Source organism: Necator americanus, chromosome II (assembly GCF_031761385.1).
Source record: "Necator americanus strain Aroian chromosome II, whole genome shotgun sequence".
Lineage (NCBI taxonomy): Eukaryota > Metazoa > Nematoda > Chromadorea > Rhabditida > Ancylostomatidae > Necator > Necator americanus.
In genome coordinates this window covers 27,491,024-27,513,533 of record NC_087372.1, presented here as the reverse complement: position 1 = coordinate 27,513,533, position 22,510 = coordinate 27,491,024, and the positions used below count along the sequence as shown (strand labels likewise).

At 42.2% G+C, this 22,510-nt stretch overlaps 1 protein-coding gene across 3 annotated transcripts; it reads right to left on the bottom strand.

Moving 5' to 3' along the window:
- Window positions 1–728: 728 nt before the first annotated feature.
- On the bottom strand, window positions 729–22,289 carry RB195_019654 (uncharacterized protein; the record flags this gene model as incomplete). Of its 3 annotated transcripts, XM_064187607.1 has the most annotated exons (26): window positions 729–756; window positions 2,644–2,824; window positions 4,326–4,429; window positions 4,514–4,597; window positions 5,804–5,895; window positions 5,991–6,124; window positions 6,637–6,765; window positions 6,826–6,945; window positions 8,689–8,795; window positions 8,972–10,159; window positions 10,237–11,036; window positions 11,135–11,922; window positions 11,988–12,101; window positions 14,122–14,241; window positions 14,303–14,423; window positions 14,490–14,603; window positions 16,438–16,553; window positions 19,412–19,556; window positions 19,617–19,716; window positions 19,788–19,866; window positions 19,926–19,998; window positions 20,388–20,530; window positions 21,693–21,833; window positions 21,890–21,964; window positions 22,024–22,164; window positions 22,223–22,289. In XM_064187607.1, 26 exons carry the CDS (start codon window positions 22,287–22,289, stop codon window positions 729–731), a joined length of 5,304 nt encoding a protein of 1,767 aa, XP_064043486.1. The 3 variants fall into 3 exon arrangements, with proteins under 3 accessions (XP_064043486.1, XP_064043488.1, XP_064043487.1); XM_064187605.1 differs by lacking the exons at window positions 729–756; window positions 2,644–2,824; window positions 4,326–4,429; ... (6 more) ...; window positions 8,972–10,159; window positions 11,988–12,101 and having other exon boundaries at window positions 10,233–11,036; XM_064187606.1 differs by lacking the exons at window positions 10,237–11,036; window positions 11,135–11,922; window positions 11,988–12,101; ... (11 more) ...; window positions 22,024–22,164; window positions 22,223–22,289 and having other exon boundaries at window positions 8,731–8,795; window positions 8,972–10,101.
- Between the last annotated feature and the right edge of the window lie 221 nt (window positions 22,290–22,510).

The window sequence follows — 22,510 nt, the reverse complement described above, 5'->3', positions numbered from 1 at the left end:
TGTCTAAGGTGCAATGGAAAACAGGATCCCATGGAAAGTCACAGAACGCTCCTCATGGATACCTTCTTAGGCAGTGATAGAAACTTACTCTTCCACTGTTTGGGCGTTAACGCAAATTTTCCACCAAAAGAAAAAAAATTCATACATAAAGAACGAGAAATAAATTAGAAATGAATTTGATAGAGCAAAATCTTCCCAATCTTAGGTTGATAATGTCAGTGCATGAAATAAGAAATCAGCGGGTTTGAGGACGGTATTCTTAGGGTTTCAAGACGACAGGCTTAATTGTCTTGCTCATTGCTCTCAAAGCAAGTTTTTTTTTTTATTCTGAACGATTTTGAAAAATATGAGACGAACTGAAGTAGTTTGGAAAAGAGCTTTCTTATCATACATATACAAGTATAGCGGGAAGATGGTGAGGGACTGCTTCCTACTAAATTTTACATAGGGATAGAGATTTTCTCATTGTTGTAGCATACTTCTCAAGTATAAAACTGTCTTTTTTCAAGACTCGCTCAATAAATATCTGCGTATTTCGAAATGAAATAAGTTCATCGCCTCTCCCTTGTTCATGGGCCACATTTACTGTGTTCAATTTTGATTTGGAAAAAAAAAACAATGGCTGAGAATACACTGGAAGCAAACAAAGATACTCATGAAGCAGCTTCTTCCCAAAAGTATTCTGTGGAGCAGATCAACAGCAGTGAGCGTGTCGCGTGACGAACAACTCATGACATCATCCAGCTTCGAAGTCTCCTGAATTTGTGTGTTTCACCAGGTTTTTGGTTGTTCGCAACTGTTACACGTATAAGATGACTTGAGAAGTTAAGAGAGAGAGGCAGAGAAGAAGAAGAAGAGGACAAAATTTAAATCAATGGGTGTTTACACACTATAAATTATGAGGAAGGGGAAAGGGGCCCTAGGAAAACGATAAGTAACTTTGTTGTAGAAGCGTCGATTTTTAGCATTTTTATTTTGAAATTCTAAATAAAAAAACGGCATCCCATTGGAATTTCGTCATTCTCTTTTTCTTGGTATTGAGTGTGACTGATTCGAACAGATCCATAACCAATTTTTCCATCTATGATTAGCACTACTGAGTTAGTTCAGACCATCGAAAAATATTTATTTCTAAGTGGTATCGAAATTTCTCACTGGTGTTTCAACCATGAGTCGTACATTTCTTGAACCATGCAAAATTAAGATAAACCGAACTTTTGAAGTTTCAACATATAATCTCCTTCATTTTCCGCATTTTCCGGCAAATTTAGAATGGTTGTTTCTCAAACCAGTATGTGAGGAGTTTTCCCTATTGAAATGGCATCGAACGAGCAGACATTGAAAAAATGTTCGAGAATCCTAATGACTCACATCAAAAAGCAAGATCCAAAGTGTATCAATACAGATTTTCACTCCTTGAAGCGAAAATGAATTTCTCTCCTACTCCTCAAGGTTCCAAATAATTTCTCATTTCTATCAAATTGTGAGTGCTTGTTAAAGCACCAGCAGTAATTAGGAAAAGTTTCTTAAAGGCAGCACACCACGAATCTGACGTGGTGCGGGTTTCAGGTGGAGTATCCGTATGCGGGGTCGTAGATTAAGGAGACGGGGGTAGTTCCGCTCATCTCTCCCTGCATCACTGCAAACAACCGCCTCCGGAATGCTGTTATGTATGACGCCATCTATTGGAACGCTCCACCCCTTGCGCCGCCTCCGCTCTGCGATTCGTCGAAAATCGATTCGGTCTGCCCCGATAGGCAGTAAGGGACGCTACGCGTGCAAAGGTGGCGCGCTGTAATAGAAGGTGTCGTGGAAAACGGCATTCAGGGGCCGGCTGTTTGCAGTGATTCAGGGAGAGATGAGCGGAACCACCCCGGTCTCCATAATCTACGACCCCGTATGCGGATACTCCACCTGAAATCCGTACCATCCCAGATTCGTGGCATGCTGCCTTTAAAGGTAGCATGCCACGATTCTGATGTGAGGAGGGAATCAGCTTGGAAACTTATAGATGGGGTTGTAGATTGCGGGATCCAGAGTGGCTTCGCTTATCTCTCCCTAATCGTTGTAAGACGTTACAACTGAAATCGTGGTGAAAAAATCATTATCCTTTACGATGACTTCAGCACGCGCCACATCCACGTCCGAGCGGTTAAGGATTAACGACGTCTTCTCAGGAGCCTATTCAAGTGAAACCAATAAATAGGCTTCTGTGGGGACCGAAAGTATACGGACGAGCATACCTCTAGCATACCTCATAGAAACTAAAGGGATTCTCACGTTGTTTATTTACAACGATTACGGAGAGGTGACACTTCGGATCCCGAAATCTACAACCCCATCTCTCTTTTTCTTTTTCCCGCGGATTCCCTCACCACGTAAGATTCGTGGCATGTAGCCTTTAAGGAGGAGAAGAGGTTGCAACAAAGTTGCAGTCGCCATGATTTTCACATTCCTTTTGGATGGATGGATGGAATCGGAGTGAAATGTTCCTCATTTCCCTATCGCGACGTTCCTATCTGATAGTAACTGGATACCTCCAGTACGTTTGTACAGTAATTGACTTTAACAAACAACGAGTTTTAACATTTGCGCAAGTAGAACTTAATGTTGAAACCATAGTTATAGTAAAAGGTTCCTTACCTTCTGATTTTCAACAATTTTCTTGTTGGAGTCCACTCGTCACATGGTTTAACATTTTTACCGTCGATAGCGGTGCCCATTAAATCAAGCAGTTCGCCGTTAAGAGAAACATCAGAAACACACCCAATCAAGTTCTTTGAGTACAATCCACCTGTAGCTCTGTAGATATCGGGTACGCCTCCTGAAAATGCAGAGATAAAGAAATGCTAGAGATCACGTATCTGCATATTTACAGTGAGTTACGATGATGCAATTGCTGTATTTAGCGAATAACTTAAGCTCGAATTTATTTGACTTCTGTTGCGACGGAAGCGCACCTGGGAATCTTCTACAATTAAGGCGTCCCTACTCATTATATAGAAGTACTTCGCAATGGCGCAATGTTAAATATCATAATATATAAATAATAACATTAAATATGATGGTAGACATCTAAACCATCTTCGTTTCGTGACACCACACCATCACATCATCACATTTACCCGGAACTCGTTCTGCCTGTTCATATAACATCTAGCATCTACAAGGCAAAACGAATTTCGGGTAAATGTGATGAAACATATGGAAGGATAGGTCTCAGGGTCCACCTAGACAAGAGAATGGTCATACTGAACCGATGTATCTCTGACTCCCCAATTACGCTCAACTGAACGAGTGTAACCTAATGTCGTACAGAGAGAACATGATGAACCATCTGATCTTCGAGCCCAGCAAGAGGAACCGAGCGGGTTGTGGAGCATGCAGCAGCATCGGTGACATCGGTGATGTAGTGCAGAAGACCAGAAGCACACGGTTCCACGCTCACCTCCTTAACGCCATTGTTCTTCCTGCTTCGACCCTCCTTCCGACATCTCTGCCTTTATGCCAGCAGTAGGAAAATTTCAATGAGTGTCGTTGAACGCTCAGCTGACAAGGTGATGGTAGGAGTATCCGTGTGACATAAATGAAGGAGTGGATTTGAAACGTCCTCCTATGTCAGCGAGAAGATAAGCTACACTCCCATATTGTCGAGGAAAAGTAAATATAAATAAAGTGGGTCGAACATATGATGCGTTTTAACGATAAACGGTGTACCAGATTCCGTGAGCGAATGGGTTCCCCGCGCTATTAAACGCACTATGGGAAAACCGCCTATCCGTTGGTCAGATTTCTTCACGAAATCCTTCGAAGAAAAACACGACGCTCTTCGTATCTTTCAAAAAAGAACGAAACGAATCGACGAACAATAGGACTACAAATAATAATTTGGCGCTGTGATAAAAAAGAGGAAGGAAGGACCAAAGAAAAATATTGTGATGTAGGACAGAGAGTGTCGAAGAAATTCTTTCTCTGACCTTGTGCAAAGTGATCTTTCTTCATGCCATCACATTTTACCACATTATTTTGAGCACTGCAATGGCATTACTGTACCGCAACAAGCGGGTTGGTTTACAGCCCGATTACAGAGTGAAGAAGGAGTGAGAGGGTACTGCAACATGCAGTCAGAAGTAAAGTACCATGTCTTAGGTATGTGATCCAGCAGCTTCACTGCGGACTTTTATGTACATCCAAGCAAAGCATAGAACTACTTTCTTTTTTCCTCATTATCTTGTCTCAATACGCACAAATGGCAATAGTATACTATCGAATAACATTTAGCAGACTGCATTAACGCAAAGTGATTCAGATGAATCGTCACTCACCAATAAATATGTTGCCATCTGCATTAAGCATAGCGAGAATTCCACTGCTTAAACCGCGCTGCTCTGGGTGGTGATCCAGTTTAAGAGTTCCACGTCGACCTTTTCTGGAATAACTTACAAACTGAGGAAAAAATACCCTTAGTAAGAAACAGAAAGAAGGATAGCCTTAATGCGGAGGTTTTCTGTACCTTCTCAAGCGAACATGGTGTTCTTTGTCATCGTCAACTCTCTGTTCACTTCTTATGAGGGCTGCTCCACCCCCTAGCTCGTAACTGTAAAATGTAACTTCAGTTCCTGCTTCAGGTCTCAAAACCACTATACTATAAAAGAAAGATGTACCATTTTTAGAATTTCTCTCCATTTTGACGACAATGCACGAAAGTTGGTTTTTGATTTAGCACTTTTCGAGGTAAATATACAAAAATAATAATTGCTTTAAAAAAGCCTAAAAATATTGCCTTGCCTATTTCTATTACTATCACTAGGACTGTTGTTAATGTCCTACTCCAAAGGATCAAGGAAAATTGCAGATATTTCATAAATTTGAAGAGAAAAAGTCATATCTCAAAAATCACATCATTACAATGATTTGCACGATCGCCGAAGTGCTAGAAAAACAATTGGTGGAATTTCGCAAACATACGCTTTTCACTTTTCATGACTAAATGAACTTAGTGCCTACAATAATACTGGTATAAGCAGTAATTAGAACATGGTTAATCAGTGAATTGTGTGGAAAAGAAAGTGGTTATCGAGGAATACTTTTTGATGTGGGGCAATGCTGCATTTCCCAATAAACAAGAAATCCTTCTCGAAAGGCGGTGTAGCTTAAAGACAGAGGAATCTATGATTTCTTTCTTCCCTCTAACTCCCAAGTGGGTGAGCGGACTTAAATGGAACTCGAAACACATTGCAACCATGTCATTAATAAATAATAAAAATGTGTGGATCTTTTTAGAAATTCGTTGGTATTTGACGACTACACAAACCAGAAGATTTTATGAAGAACTTAATGTGAAGAGAGCATCCCTGGAAGTGCCAGCGTCAACTGAAAAAGACATCTGCTGGCAACTGAAAAGTACATCACCTGCTCTTCTACCCCGGTAAGCGATCTCTCATTGTAGTTCTAGCGTATATTTCGAATTTCTAATTGCTGCATACTTTCGAGAGCTGAGGCCGAGGAATAAAATGTGTGGATCCCTTTTTCAGGATACTGTAGTCTCAGTTTCGTACAAGATACAAGCATGCACGTGGCGAAACTCCAACTCTGCGAAAATGGTTGAAAATCTGAATTATTTATCGGGTCGGTTAAGTGACCTCGTATTGAACGACATATCATTTGGAGATAACTTTTATAACGGTGCTGGTTTTTCGATGCACTATATCCAAATTAATTCACAGAATGAAAGGACCAGGAAGAAATTTTTCCTTTGGAGAGAGAACTGTACTGTGTATCACTTGAAAAGAAAGAAACGCACGAGAAATGAAGATGTCCATTTGCTATTCCTACCGAGAAGTAATCTTCGCCTACGACTGAAGTTCCACGCTGTTGCCCTTGCCAGAAAAGAATCTGTAACAGTGCTGATTGGGTTGGAGTAGCTATTTGTATGTTATGTCTAAAAAAACTTGTTAAACTTTTAAAAGCGTCGTGTTAAGAAGACCCACAGCATCGCTTTCATTGGTTTTGAATTTGAATTCTACGACTTCTTCTTTTTCGGAAGTGAGATGAGGAAATTCGTCTGCTGATATCTCGATGAAGGCATCCCCATCAAATTTTGCTGCACGTTCAATCGGTTTAACTTAAAGAAGATGTTTAGGACCCATTAAAAGATGCGGTTTCAATGGACTATACTCTGAAAACTCTCTTCTCCAAAGAAATTTTGAACACCAAATCCAGTCAACTTAAAGGATTAAAGAACAGGGTATATAGTCGGGTCAATACGACATGAATCCACGAGTAGAGTTGCGCTGCATTTGCGTACGCGCTCGAAACGGCGGGGTGGAGGCAGCAGTTGGGACCTGGTTGGGACCGTCACAAACTGCAGCGATGGGTGGTGCCAGCAAGGGTTCCAACACACTCCAAGCCGCTACGCTCCACCGAAGCGCCTCGAAAGAAGCCGCGTACGCAACTGCGTACGTGCTTCATGTCGTCTTGACCCTACTATAAAAAAGGGAGCTTTGGATGGGATGTGAAGAGGTTTACAATAAGGGTTACATTACATAAACATAAACATAGTAATTGCTACATCTCGGAACAAAACTTAAAAAGTGAAATCGAAGTGGCTGTAACATGTTGGATTGGATCACCCACATAGTTCGCATCGAGGTCCGTCATAGTAGAGTTTGCACTGGCAGTCGTAATGGGTGTTGTTGAACGGAACACATTCACCATTTGGCCCACACATATGGTTCGTACAAATTTTCATAGCACATTCACCTTCTGAATCATACAAGCAGTAGTTAAGTACAGTTCTTCTGTCTTTTATTCTTCGTCAACAACCTGTATCCTCCCCTACAACAGAACATGGATCATCTGTAGACAGCTCTACTACGGCAGAAGTTCGTATTATGTCCACTTCAGCGCTGCTTATTGTAGGTGTTATTATTGTCGGCTGCTCTTCTGCAACAATACCATGATCATGATATCATGATATATAATTGAAATTGAAGTTTGAATGCTCTCCAAATGTAGAACTGACGCGTCTAGAAAGAAGACTATGAAATCTTTCATCTTTAATAATAATAATAAAATGGAGAAAGATTGTTAGAGAAACACAAGTCTAATTTCACAGAAACGGCACTAATATTAATTTTCGTCGATGATTGAAGGAGAGCGAAGCAAACACACCAGGAATTCTGAAGTCCGGCTTTAGCCGGACGTTCAGGCTGGTATATAATAACGGCCTTATTCTGTTACGTGTGTGTGTGTGTATGTATGTATGTATGTATGTATGTATGTATGTATGTATGTATGTATGTATGTACGTATGTATGTATGTATGTATGTATGTATGTATGTATGTATGTATGTATGTATGTATGTATGTATGTATGTATGTATGTGTATGTATGTATGTATGTATGTATGTATGTATGTATGTATGTATGTATGTATGTATGTATGTATGTATGTATGTATGTATGTATGTATGTATGTATGTATGTATGTATGTATGTATGTATGTATGTATGTATGTATGTATGTATGTATGTATGTATGTATGTATGTATGTATGTATGTATGTATGTATGTATGTATGTATGTATGTATGTATGTATGTATGTATGTATGTATGTATGTATGTATGTATGTATGTATGTGTATGTATGTATGTATGTATGTATGTATGTATGTATGTATGTATGTATGTATGTATGTATGTATGTATGTATGTATGTATGTATGTATGTATGTATGTATGTATGTATGTATGTATGTATGTATGTATGTATGTATGTATGTATGTATGTATGTATGTATGTATGTATGTATGTATGTATGTATGTATGTATGTATGTATGTATGTATGTATGTATGTACGTATGTATGTATGTATGTATGTATGTATGTATGTATGTATGTATGTATGTATGTATGTATGTATGTATGTATGTATGTATGTATGTATGTATGTATGTATGTATGTATGTATGTATGTATGTATGTATGTATGTATGTATGTATGTATGTATGTATGTATGTATGTATGTATGTATGTATGTATGTATGTATGTATGTATGTATGTATGTATGTATGTATGTATGTATGTATGTATGTATGTATGTATGTATGTATGTATGTATGTATGTATGTATGTATGTATGTATGTATGTATGTATGTATGTATGTATGTATGTATGTATGTATGTATGTATGTATGTATGTATGTATGTATGTATGTATGTATGTATGTATGTATGTATGTATGTATGTATGTATGTATGTATGTATGTATGTATGTATGTATGTATGTATGTATGTATGTATGTATGTATGTATGTATGTATGTATGTATGTATGTATGTATGTATCTATGTATGTATGTATGTATGTATGTATGTATGTATGTATGTATGTATGTATGTATGTATGTATGTATGTATGTATGTATGTATGTATGTGTGTGTATGTATGTGTGTGTGTATGTATGTGTGTGTCAGTCACGAAATTCGAAAGGGGGGGGAGGGGTCCACCGGCGTCGAATTGATGCAATGACGCCAGAAATCAATAAATTGGGTGCCACGGGTCCCGCGGCGTCGGATTGGTGCGCCGGCACCAGATAGCTACAAAATGGGGTCCTGCGTCATCGAATTGGTGCGCAATAACTTCGTGTGCATGCCGCGAAAGGTGGATGGTGTTACTATCGCTTCGTAACGGTGGCCAGTGCCCGCGTTGCATTTCACCTCTATGGCTCCGCATGTCTATCTCTTTGCATGTTTGCCTCAGTTTAGTAATATCCAAACGGCTGCTTAAATAGTAACCAACAGTTCACATTATCCGAAGTGGAACGTTATCTTTATCAGTGCGATAATGTTGTTCACGTCATTTTACGTTAAAACATCATTCTGATCACTTTTGGGGAAATCAGAAGGAAAACCCATACCTCGAGAAATGCTCTCAATTCCTGTCTATCACCTTGATCACCTTGACTCCCGTTGATCTTCGAACTGGTCGAGCGGGCGCCAGTAATTCTTCCATTTGTCCCGATCGCGTGCCAGAGTAGCCCGGTGGTTCCTTTCGTGTGGGGCACGAAGAGCATCATATTTTTCTTTCAAGGACTTCGTGAAGAAATCTGACCATCGGGTCGACGGTCTTCCTGTAGTGCGCTTAATATCGCGGGGAACCCAGTCGCTCACGGCTCTGGTCCAACGGTTATCATCAAAGCGCATCACGTGTCCGGCCCACCTTATATTACTTTCCTTGGCAAACGCGGCGGCGTCTCTAATCTTCGATCGCTGACGTAGGAGGGAACTTCGAATCCCGTCCCTCACTTGCGTGAAACGGGATACTCCTAGCATCACTCTCTCAATTGCGCGTTCAATGACGCTCATCGCGTTTTCTTCCTGCTTGCGAAATGCCCAGGTTTCCGAAGCATAGGTCAAAGCAGGAAGTACGGTAATGTTGAAGAGGTGACCACGGATCCGGGTGTTCCTGGTCTTCTTCACTATATCCTCGATGCTCTTGTACGCTCCCCAAGCTGCTCTTCTCCTTCTGCCCAGCACGGGGGTCAGGTCGTTCATCATGTTCAGTTCCCGACCCAGATAAACGTAGCTGGTGCATTCGGATATGTTCGTTCCGTTGAGCGTGAATGGGGCATCCGAGACCCATCCGTTCCGCATGAACATCGTCTTTTGTAGATTCAGCTGAAGACCGATGCATCCACATGTTTCGTCGAATTCGGTCAGCATTCGTTCCGCTTGGCTGATGCTAGGTGTTACCAGTACGATGTCATCAGCAAAGCGCAAATGGTGTAGCTGCCGACCATCAACCTTCACTCCCATGTCGTCCCATTCCAACTTTCGCATTGCGTTCTCGAGGGTGGCTGTGAATATTTTGGGTGAAATTGTATCACCCTGTCGGACCCCCCTCTTCACGTCAATGATGAGGTTCTTGTAGAATGGCGAAATTCCGGTCGTGAAGTTACTGTACAACTCTCGAAGTACCTTAATATACTGAGTAGGGACGCCTTGGTTGTCCAAGGCTTCCACGACCGCTTCCGTCTCAACCGAGTCGAAAGCCTTCTTTAAGTCGATGAAGGTGAGACAGAGCGGCATCTTGTACTCTCGTGATACCTCGATGAGTTTCGAAACAGTGTGAATGTGGTCAATCGTGCTGAATCCTTTTCGAAACCCTGCTTGCTCGCATGGCTGTCCTTCATCCAAGACTTTTTCAATCCTATTAAGGATTACTCTTGTAAAGAGCTTGTAGATGACGGACAGTAGGCAGATTGGGCGATAGTTGCCAATGTCATGTGGATCTCCTTTTTATACAACAACACGGTCTTGCTGGTCTTCCACTGTTTAGGAACCTTGCATTCCGACAGATAACGTGTAAAGAGCCTCGCCAGGGTGTTGATGAGTACTGGCGGAAGGCTCTTCAGGTGTTCTGGTCTTATTCTGTCGGGACCGGGTGCCGTACGATTTCTTACCGACATGATAGCATGTCGTATTTCGGACGGGAGAACCTCTGGAATGACTTGTCCATCTTCCCTCAGATGGTGAGGAGGCAAGTGGACATGGCTGTCGAAGAGATCAGAGTAGAAGTCGTAGATGATTTTCTCCATCCTCCTTCTCGATGCAATGGCTGTTCCCTTTGGGTTCCGGAGAGCAGTCATCCTCGTCTTGCGACTGGCGAAGTCTCGACGGGCATAGCGGATGCTTTTCCCCGCCTCTGCAGCTTCAGCCAGCACTTCTGCTCTTCTCTCTTTAAGGTCTTCCTTTATCGCCTCTCGGCAAAGCCTTGCGAGCTCGAACGTGAGTTCTTGGTTCCCTGCGGCTCGTGCTGCTCCACGCTGGCGTATCAGCTCAAGAGTTTCAAGAGACAGGCGCCTCCTGGTGGTTTTGAAGCTCTCAGCCTTCTTCGCGCAGTCGTGAAGGTGTTCGACAAGCCGGTCATATTCCTCGTCGATGTTGTCCATTGCAGAATCTTCCCAAAAGCCGGCCAGCGTAGCGAAGAGATCCCAGTTGATGTAGTCCTGGGATTTCTCTCTCTGAACTTGGCGGCTTTTTCTGCTCTCCTTGTGAAGGAAAATCTTCCTCGGAGGAGGCGATGGTCCGATCCCGTATAGAACTTTGGTACAACACCGACGTCCGTCAGGCAGAACCTTTTATTGACGATGATGTGGTCTATTTCATTACGGTACCCTCCACCGGGTGACTCCCACGTCCAACGTAGAGAGGAGGGCTTCTGGAATTGCGAGTTCCCATGGATGGTCTTAGTCGTCATGATGAACTCGGCGAGCCTCTCTCCCTGGTCATTCCATTGTAGGCCGTGGGTCCCGATGTGAAGTTCCTCCGGCGTTCTTCTTGGGCCAACCTTAGCGTTGAAATCGCCAACTATGACCTTGTAGAAGGAATGATCTTCTTGGTAGAACTTCTCCGGGTCCATATAGAAAGCTTCGACTTCTTCTTCTTCGTAGCATGATGTTGGAGCGTAAGCGACGAAGATAGTCAAAGCTGGTATTGGGCCACATCTTCTCATCCGCAGACGTCCGATTCGGGTCGTAAGTTGTTCAAAAGAGTCGATGTTCTTTGCCATACTCGTGTTGACGAGGACGCCAACTCCACCAACACCTCTACTGTCGCATGTTCCTAAGAACAGTTCTTCTCCAGTTTCATATACGGCGTTGAGAGGGTGACGTCGTCTCGTCTCGGTCAGTCCGATGACGTCGTACTTGATCTTCTTGGCTTGCATCATCAGATCTTCGATGGCCGCTTCCGATGCAAGCGTACGTGCGTTGTAAGTACAGATCGCCATCCTAGTCCTTTTCCGTTTTGGTAGCCTACATGACTCCTGCAACCCCGTCCTACCTGGCGCTACCGTACCAGGCTTTCCTCCGGAATCAGGAGACTCTTTTCTATTAGTCCCATGAGTTTCTGGGAGAACTTTCGTTCTCCCGGTGTGGACATGTGGAGCTTATTTGTTGGAGGCGACTCCAAACCGCCTCCCTTGCACCTCCCAGTCACTTGATTGCAGGCTTTTGGCCGGACCGACGTGCGGGATACAAGGATGTCATGAGTCAGTCCTGGCTCAGCAGAAACAGGGAGTCCATCCCCTGAATCCACCTGCGTCTCTGGGCAAGCGCAAGGTCGCTTTTGGTCCGCGATTAGCCCCCTATCCGCCACCCGGGGACGCGCCACGTAGCCTCGCGACTAACCGGCTGTGATCCCTCTAGTGAGGGAGATCCGTGGATCCTGTCTACACTATATTGGTATCGAAGGAGTATCTGGAACTAAAGTTCAAATATTTTCCAAATGTGTCTAGAAGGAAAACTACGGAAACTTTCGCCTTTATTTGTTATTAAAAGAAGAGGAAGAAAGCGTTGTTCGAATAACACAAATCTAATCTAATGTTTGATCATTGAAGAGGAGCGAAGCGAACACCACAGAAAGTCCGAGTTCAGACTGGTCTAGGTAATATGAGGATTTATGCAGTGCCAAGTCCAGCAGAATCCTTCAAGCTCGTGGATCGCATGAGAAGGAGAAACCTTCATCTAAGGTTAATATTGTTGTTTTTGGCAAAAAATTTTTAGTAACGGAAGTATTTATGCATTAGTGTGAAAGTTCAAGCATCTTTGAATCTTGGCATAATGGCTGCAGTTTGTTGATTTGAATTTGAAATGTCAATTTGAAGCAAGAACCAAGATTTTTAACAGTTTATAATAGGCTAACGCTTCGGCCTTTTCGCCTTCGTCAGAACCTGAGAAGTTAAAGCATTTGGAGGAGCATTTTTATGACGTTGTGCGATGCGATGAGCTTTCACGAAACTGACTTGGTATAACATAATGATAACAGAAACCCGCTCGTCGTGAAAAAACGGCGTGGGGACCGCTTTACTTCCTACGAGGTAGGCTAGAACGCGCTCCGCTTCCCTGAGCAGCCTATTGATTGATTTTACCTGAACAGGGTCTACTTGACGAGGAGAGCTCATTAAGCTTCGACCTCTTGCTCGTAAATGTTGCGCGCGTATAAGGGTGCCCCGTCCTATCGTTCCTCGTAGGAATTAAGGTCATTTCCCCCTTTTTCAGATCGATTACTGAGAATTTAGCGTGATCACGCCCATACTCGCAATCAGGGTCGAGAGTGCGTTGAGAATTTCTCAGGAGGTCGTAGGAGGGGTGTGGGTGTAGGAGGAGATCGTAAAGGAGGTCGAAGGAGGTGGAAAAGAATGAAGACCGCAAAGTGGAAACGACGAGGGGTAGCTTCTCCCGAACTCTATCTCTTTCCTGGGGTTTCCGTACCACCTCATTTCGTGATGCACTACCTCTATACAATATCATTCGCGAAAACGAAATTGACTTAGTGTATTGTTAGTGTTAGTGTAGAAACCTGATGGTAAGCATAGTGTTCAGGGTTTAGATTACGAAAATGAGTATGGGCTCGCTCAAATTCTTCTGATCGTTCTACGAAAAACAGGAAACGGCGTTTGAACCCACGAGCAAAGTTGGAACGCGCCATTGCTGTGCACGCGCCGCATCCACGTGCGAGCCGGTCGGAAAACAGTGAGGTCTAATCAGCAGCTCATTCAAGTAAAATCAGAAAATAAACTGTAAAGGGAAATAAAGTGAGTACAAGAATGGATCGTTCTGACGTAGCTCATAGTAACAAGCGCTGTTTTCTTTAGGACTATTGAGGGATATTGAATAGGGCCACGCTCAATCGTGATCTACTTCCCGAACTGAATGTTTTCCACAGGTTTCTACACTACGTCAGTTCCGAGACACGCTCCCTTTGAGTTACCCTGTCACTTCTCCTTGCTTATAAAAGCCAGACAGCATAATGCTTTCCTTTTCACGACTTTGTAAAGAGATCTGATCACTGAGTCAAAGGTTTTCCTACGGTGCGCTTTATATCTCATGTGCCTCAGAGTGCTCATTCCAGTTATTTTCGGTGATACACATCACATCCCCAAATTAACATGAAAAGTGAGCGTGAACACACCTCATTTCTGTCTACTCTTCTACTCTCTGTCACTCGCTTTACCTTGTCTCAGTTGACACTTGTAAAATTTTACATTGTATAGATCACCATCCAGTAAATCACTCAAATATCAAATATAATTGAATCCGAGTTCACCTGAAGTTTCACCGCTTACTTCCGACACCATAGGGACTGGTTCAGGTGCACCACTATCTTTCTTGGTATCATATATGTACAGAAAGTCTTCCGTCGTCGTGACTTCCTCAGTGGGAGAAGCTAAACGCAGAAATCAATTGTTTGGCGCTCATTTGTGATGCTTACAAGCTGAGTAACGAACGTTCCGTAGAGATTTCTTCTATGTATGTCTCTTCCGTGGAAGGGAACGAACATTCTGAAATGTCTCCAGAAGTAAATGTTGAGGGTTCGTTGAAATCCAGTGTTTCTCCATCGATTTTGATCTGAATTTATCGGTGATTTAACACTAACAGAATTTGATAAGCGCCACCATGTATGTGTAAGCTTACATCACTAATGCATCCACGGAACGAAGTTGCTGGAATGTCAGTAGGAACGTCTAATCCTGGTGGTAACCCACCTACAAAAAGATCGGTACCTGGCTCAAATGACCGCAATTTGCTCTAAAATGAGTAATTTGAGTTAACAATATCTCAGAGGAGCAATAGTAGGTGATTGATTAATGAGTAAGCGATACCTATTTTCGCACATACTCCTTAAGATTGTGCATGAAAGAATGTAAAACACACCATCTCGAGATCAACATAGAGTCATCTCGTTATGTCGACATTTTTTTTTGGAAGAACGTACAAGAAGCTGCTCTTTTGCCTTATACACTCAATGTCTGAATACTGTTAAGGATAAATCACTGAATATATCACTCCTTACGCATTCTGTTAACGGTTTTGTTCGTTACAGCACGTTTTCAAAATTCCTGTGCTCCCTCTAAACATAGTGGTTTCAAAACGAACTGAAGCACAGTGCGTTTGAGTAAGCGGCTGTAGTCAAAGCGGCGGGATGGGACGTAGCGGTGAGGATCGAAGTGGGACCCTTGCTAGCACAATTATCGCTTCAGTTCGCGATGACCTTGATCCGAACCCCCAGCTCCGCCGAGTTGCTTCGAGCTCAACCGCTTACGCAACTAGACAGAGCTTCATGTCGTTTTGACTCGACTAAGTTGTCACGGAGTTGCGGAAAAAAAATCCTGCGCATTCTGCGTGAGGACCAGAATCTGTTAATGGATATAAAGAGCCGTTCTGATCAGAATCACAAAAGCGCAGACTTCTTCTGTGGTTCTGATCAGAGCAGTTCTTTATATCCACTAGCGAGTTCTGGTCCTCATGCAGAATATGTGCAGTCATTCTTTGTGTGATGATGATGATTCTATTCTGGGAAAGATGCTTCAAACGAAAAATCATCAGTTTTCATCACATCTTAGTATTTTTAGTTAGTGCAGTTCAGAAGTTAAATTGAAATGAAAAACAACAAAACGTATCTATGCTTCCCAGCCGTAACTTCGTTTGGTTTACATCGTAGCCCTCTCTAAGACGAGTTCAGCCTACATTGTCCTACTCGTCTTACAGTAGGCTCAAAACGACGTAAAGCTCGCTACAGTGTATTGCAGCAATGAAGGGTGCAAACAAGGGTCTCCCTCGATCCTAACCGCTACGATCTATCGCAGCTTCAGCTCAGGGCGCTTGCGAGCGCAATCGCCCACATAACTACATTGAGCTTCAGGCCGTTTTTTCCGACCGACCATACACTATCCACTCGCATCTAAGCGCCGTTTATAGTGGGTGTTGTGTGAACCACAAGAAACCCTCTTCTCGCCGATCATAACATGAACGAGAACGATGTGGCTATTAGTGGCGCACGTGCACAAACTTGGAGCAGTTCGTATCTGTTTATTTTATATGGTTCTTTACAGGATAAATTTTAGCGACCTCGTCTTACCGTAATCCAGCCCTATGTAGGCGTGCTCTCGTACTTAGGTGCTATTTATTCATTCACTCGTGCTTAGGTGTCCTTTATTAACGGTGATTATTTTCTTCACTTGAATTAGAGGCCATAGCCTACGTGCAGGCTAAAACTACTGAGAGAGAGAAAGGAAAATAGAGCTTCCAGAAATAAGAGCGCTGTTGAATGCCTCTCCCTCAACTACATTTCCGCCTCGTTACATTGTTTTCTTTTCACGCTATCTTCCTCAGAAACACCTGCTACTCCAGCGGTGGCAGAAACAATCTCCTCTTTAAGATGTTTCTTTCAGTAGGTCAATTTCTTTTATTGCAAACACGGGCAAACTACGGACCAGGCTTTCATTAAAATAAAAAAAAACCTTGTCAAAGTTACTGTCTCTGATTTTTTACTTATCACCTTATATGGTCGCAGATGAATCCTTCTCCGCTGCTATTTCTATCCATTTCAAAGCTTCTAGAAACAAAATCCTACACTTCTAACCTCAATAGCGAACTTCTCCCCATTCACAAGCAGAGATGTTCCTGATGGGCTGCGGTTGAGAACAACGACATATTCACCGCCAGGTTCAATACGGGAACTCTTCATTTCTTCTTTGCCTAAAATCATACTCACATCTGCCTGGCCTTCTCTTGACAACAAGACAGTCTTTTTCGCCTGACTGCCTCTAAATTTTTATTTGGGTTCAAAGCGTTAGGTCGACTATTTCTGAAAATGCCTTTCGAAGTAGTATGGAATAGAAATGTATAGTATGGAATATGGAATGCTTCAAAATGTCTTTTTGGAAGTAATCCAACTTCGAAGGGGCGTTTTAAGAGCGTGAGAATATCACTTTTTTTCAAAAAATAGAATCTCGAATCGTTCTCATAATGTTTTTGTGGAAATGACATCTCTGTTTTGTTGACACAAGTATGCGATCAGAAGACGCGCTGTGCGCAGTTCCTGCGGAAAGCTCAGAACTTCCTCCCGGAAAACAATTTGTTGCTTACGAACGCCTTCGCAGATGGCAGAAAAGTCGAAAGCCTCAAGGCACTTGTTGGAAAACATAAGGACTTCTGGTCTGGTCAGAAGTCATCATATATCGCCAAGCAAATCAGCCGCAGGAATAGCGCTAATTGAAAAACACTGACCAAAAAAATGCTCTGCTAACGCCGCGTTGACTTGTGTTTACAATAAGATGGTTGTACAGTATTTGAAAAAAAATTCGAAAATGTAGAGTCTCTACCATAATTTTCAATTTATTTTTGCTTTTATTATTTTAAATAAATTTTAAAACTAAATTAATTTTTTCCTAAATTCATTTTATTTTTTACCTACCATAATTTTCAATTTATTTTTGCTTTTATTATTTTAAATAAATTTTAAAACTAAATTAAATTTTTTTAAAATTTGTTTTATTTTTTATTTTTGTTCCGCAAGAATTTGGAAAAGCTGAAATGAAAAAAAGATGCTGAATAGAAAGGTGTGAACACATCTTTCTATTCAGCATCTTTTTGGATTGGATGATCTATGATCTCTGTCTATGATTGGATGACCGGGGTAAACAAAGGGAAGTCAGTTGATGTAATATTATTCGACCTGTCTAAAGCGTTTGACATGGTAAACCATAAAAAGCTTCTCTTCAAACTCGAAAACTATGGAGTTCGCGGACAGTTGCTCAGTTGGTTGAAATCGTATTTTCAAGAACGACACATGACTGTAAAGGTCCATAACAGTTACTCCAAGCGTTATACATTGCAAACCGGCGTTCCGCAAGGCAGTGCACTCTCGCCGCTCCTTTTCCTCGCGTACACTGCTAACCTTCCCAGCTATTTGAAAACCCATCCTGACATGAAAGTTCAAATGTTCGCGGACGACATCAAAATATATTTTTCGTATCGACCTAATGACCAAACTTTCGCCCACAACACGATTTCGCTGGCAATCCAGAGAATGGTATCATGGTCAAGACAGTGGGATCTACCTTTAAATCTTTCCAAAATAGTAGCTTTGCATTTCGGAGAGGCTCCTCAGATTCCCTACTTCTGCAATTCAACAACTATTCAATATCAAGAGCAAGTTCGAGACCTTGAGGTAATAATTGATAAATCTTTCGACTTTTCCACTCATTTTGACCTTGTCACCAAAAAAGCGCTGTCGTCTATTTTCGTAATAATGAGGAGCGTGCACGTTAAGGACCCTGTTTTACTAATATTTCTTTACAAGACATACGTTTTGCCACATCTAGAATACGCTACGCCAGTCTGGAGTCCATTCTTGAAAAAGGACATCAAGAAGTTGGAGAAAGTACAACAAATTTTCACTAGGCTGGTTTATTATAGATGCTTTCCCGATCCGGGTTACCCTGACACACTTCCCTCCTATGAAATTCGACTCAACGCGCTGAAATTAAAGAGCTTGAAGTACAGACGAGTAGTGAACGATTTAGTTTTGGGTTTTCGAATCCTACGAATGGAAGTTAAGCTAAAGGCAAGCAAGTATTGGATTTTCTGTCCAACAAGCGGGGGAACAGGAAGCTTCAATTTGCACTACTCTAAACTCAGACGAAAACTCTTCTCAACTATGTTTAACTCCTTTTTCTGTAGAGTTGTACGTTGGATTAATTTACTTCCAGCTGAAATTATGTCTAGTCCAAACTCGAAGATATTCAAAAACAGGCTATCCAAACTAAATGTTCTACCTATTCTAGGTATGAGGGAGGCCTAAAATCTCGTTGTTTCAGAGACGTGGAGCAAGTTCCTCCTATAACAAGCGACCACAATAAGCATTGGATTGATATCTGTTTTTAGCTCACAGTTTTGATTCCTTCTTTACTGTTGTTCATTATGATACTAGCTAGCTAGAATTCTACCTTGATATGCTCCTTTTCAATTCGTCCCTGCAGTTGGTCCTTATTCTCTCCTGGTGGTGGAAAGCCATTCAAGGATAGCAAAGTTGATGAGCCCTTGCGCTTGAGGTCCCCCACCCGTTCGCCCAGGGTCCCGTACGGACTCCTCCGTTCGAGGTTAAGTTGGTCACCCAAACCCTGGTATCCGGTTATATACCGTAGAGTTCTGGGTCTGGGAAAAGGATCTCGTGTGAGGATTTCTCACCCTCTGTAGCAGGAGAATGACCTGCCAACCCACCACTCCTCATGCTTTAAAGGGCCAGCCTTGTTGTATAAAATTCAAGCGAAATTCTAGTAAACTCTGTTCCATCTTGTTCTTTTTTTTCTGTTTTATGGCACACCTGCAGGTGTTTGAATAAATAAATGAATAAATAAATAAATCTTCAAACGTACTATCTCCACTACCACTCCACCTCTCCGTATATGTATGTAAGTATGTGGATTTTTAGGAGAGGAACGTACTCAAAAAAGTAGGCGAGAAACGACAAATTAATAGATGTTGTGAGAGTCATGTGGTGTGGTTCTATCTGATCAGATTTCGAAAACACACATCCATAATCATAAAGCTACCTGTGCCATCACTGTAAGAGTACACTATTGCTCCATCGACTATGGAGACACTAAGATGCTTGTTAGACTCAGGATCGTAATCTTCTGCTACGTAAAGGAGAATATGTTCATCTTGTACATCTCCGGGCTTCACAGTCAAGGAAATCTGTGAAAATCTCTAATGTTAGGTGATACAGCAAATTCACCGTGTAATTAGCAGCGTCACCTCAAGATTTTCCAAATTTTTCGGCCTAGGCATTGTGACAAAGGAAGTGTCCTGCTGGAAGCCGAGCGAAGTGATCGCTTCCTCCTTTCGCGTTTCGCACCTGAAAATCCACGCTACAAAGGGGAGCAAAATTATTGCTCAGTTTAGTTAGCGGAATTATCGTAAACGTACCTAATTCCTGTTGCGTTCAAAGGGCAGATACATTGCCATGTATCTCCTACCTCAACACAAACCCCAGAGTTGCAGTCCTCTGAAAATTAGAATCTCGTACGCAACGAAATGGTATTAGGGCCCAAGCATACCTCTTACCTCCTTTGCAGAACGAAGATCTCGTTTGACAGTATTCACCTGCATAATCTTTTGGACAAACGCATTCGTACCCCTAAACTGGCAGCAACTCTGTTCATTGAATTAAACAAGGCATTAAATTAAACAAAGCAGGAATAAAACGATGCGACTTCTTGAAGAAAATATTTGTTGCTGGAGCAGGTGCAGCGTAGTGGTAAGGGGTTCAGTTGTGTCTGCAGTCATCAGTTCGAACCTGCTCCTAGCCACTCAAGCATTTCACGACACCGATTTCGTTAAAATGATGGGGTAACCACTGTTCAGAAGGATTGGACAATTGATTGCAATCCCTATGTAGTTGTCTGTTTTTACAGCTGATCTACAGAGTGCGGATTTCTCCAAGCTGCTCTGATATGCAACCGTCAGACTTCGACGTAATTGGCTGATCGTCTGCTGGAGTTATCTGTCAAATTTGCCAGAACTTGCCTTCGGAGTGTTAGCATTTCGGCAACGAGAAGAGTGCAGGCATCGATGATGAACACAGGAGTCAAAGGATAGCATATGCACAGGACGTTCCGCTTCTCCGAGAGATACCTCTTCTCCCGACACTGCTAGCGAGCTGATGACACCTGAAGTTGTGAACTTTCTGGACAAAAAACAGTCATGCTGCTTTTGTGGATCTGTGTCATAGTAAAAATAATTGAGAACTGTTCTCAAGGTGCAAAGCATGTCAGAACCGCAACATAAAGAACTATTCAACAAGACATTTCAAACATAAATGTTGGCTGTCATTAGGAAACGGTGCTTACGGATATCGGCTGCGTTCCCAGCAGAGGTACTCGCCCAGGAACCAGGTTGTAGCACGCAGCTGGACGAACACCAAAGACGTATAGGTAAATACTGTAGCTTATAAAGATTTTTCCTGATGCTTATTTCTGCGAGCAACGATTTAACATATTGCACCATGAAATTTCTGTTACATTAAAGTGAATATAACACACAACTGACGACATTAGAATCTTTTTACGAAAATATACATTTAGGGGAGTATCAGTGCGACCACTCTCAATTAATCCTAATTGTGCTGATAAACGTTTTGGTGGACAATCTCGGCCGACTTCTCCTACGACACACCTAACAACGCGCAACGTACGCGAGCGCTGCCTGCGAACGGGAAGAAGACCGTCAGTAGTCCAACTGTCTTTGAGTGCTAACGACACGTTCGCTCGATCGCAGACAAGGCCATTTTCCAACAGAACAGAACAGTCAGGAAGGAGAACTCATACTATTGACCTACACTCTTAACCCCATGTTTTCGTGTGAGGACCCCAACATCGCATTTTTCGTGGTGCAGTGCCATTAATCAAATGATTGTATTCGGCTTGCCAAAGATGCTTTACGTTCTCTTTATACTGTTAATGTGCGTATTTGTGAAGCGCTTGTGGAATGCTCTAGAAGTGATTAAATGTTTATAAAAGAGCTCGAAAAACTTGGGGAACTGTGGACTTGATTTGTGGAAAGTATCGACGATCAGTGGAAAAATCCCTCCTCGTATCTAGGCCGGCGCTACTATCCCATGTCCCATGTTCGTCATGTTTACTCCACTTAACTTTAATGCACGAGAAGTTTTAAAAGATTTCCGAAGTTGTTTTTCTGTCCAAAAAGTCTATAGTCCAGTTCTTTTCTGTGTGCCGTGTAGCAAAGATATGAATAAAGTAAGGCAGAAGTTGCAAAACATTTCTTCTCCCACGAGTTTCTTTTTTGTGGAGGCTTAGAATTAGCGAGAAGTACCTTCAAAGCCATCTTGTGTCCTTTCGTAAGCTGATGGATCTACATGAGCACCTAAAATCACCGGTCCGTTGTTTCCTTCCTCCCATACGAGAGAATCATGTATCTTCTCTACTGGAGGACCGGAATTCAATTGTAGCATGGCTAAAACGAAAACGATACAATTTTGGAAAACCCTTATAAGAGCCTAGTTATAGTACCTTTAGTTTCACTGTTCTTGAGTACGATGGTGTTCCATTTATTCGGCACAACATTGTTTGGCGAAACAATGGTTTCTTCAATTTTGATGTAGATTACCTTGCACGAAATATCGCATCATTCAAAACGTTTTCACCTTTGCCGTGACCAATGTCATACTCATAAACAAGAACGCCATCATCAATTCGAGCGCGATGTTCCAAAATTGGAGGACGAGTGTTTTCGACAGGATCTTCGTTCGGTAGCGAAGGTCGTCGAGCTGTCTCGAAAATTACTCCTAGAAAGATTTTAACTTAAACATATCCTCATCTACAGAATTATCATAATCTCTGTGCCTGAAACAGATGCTGCAGTGATATCGCTATTGGCAGGCGTGTTGCGGATTTTCAACGAGATATACATTTGTGAACTGTGCTTCTATCCCGACCTACTGGAGTAATGATGTCAACCCTTCCAAAAATTTTCCCAGACGCTGCTTTCAACTGCATTCCGTCCAGCAGATATTCTCATGAGAATTCTTCTCAACATCAGAAGTTTGACAGGTTTCCGCAGTCCAGTGGGTTTTGTGCGGTGCACAAATGATTGCTAGGAGCAATGTAAAGCAACTCCTATATAGATTTACA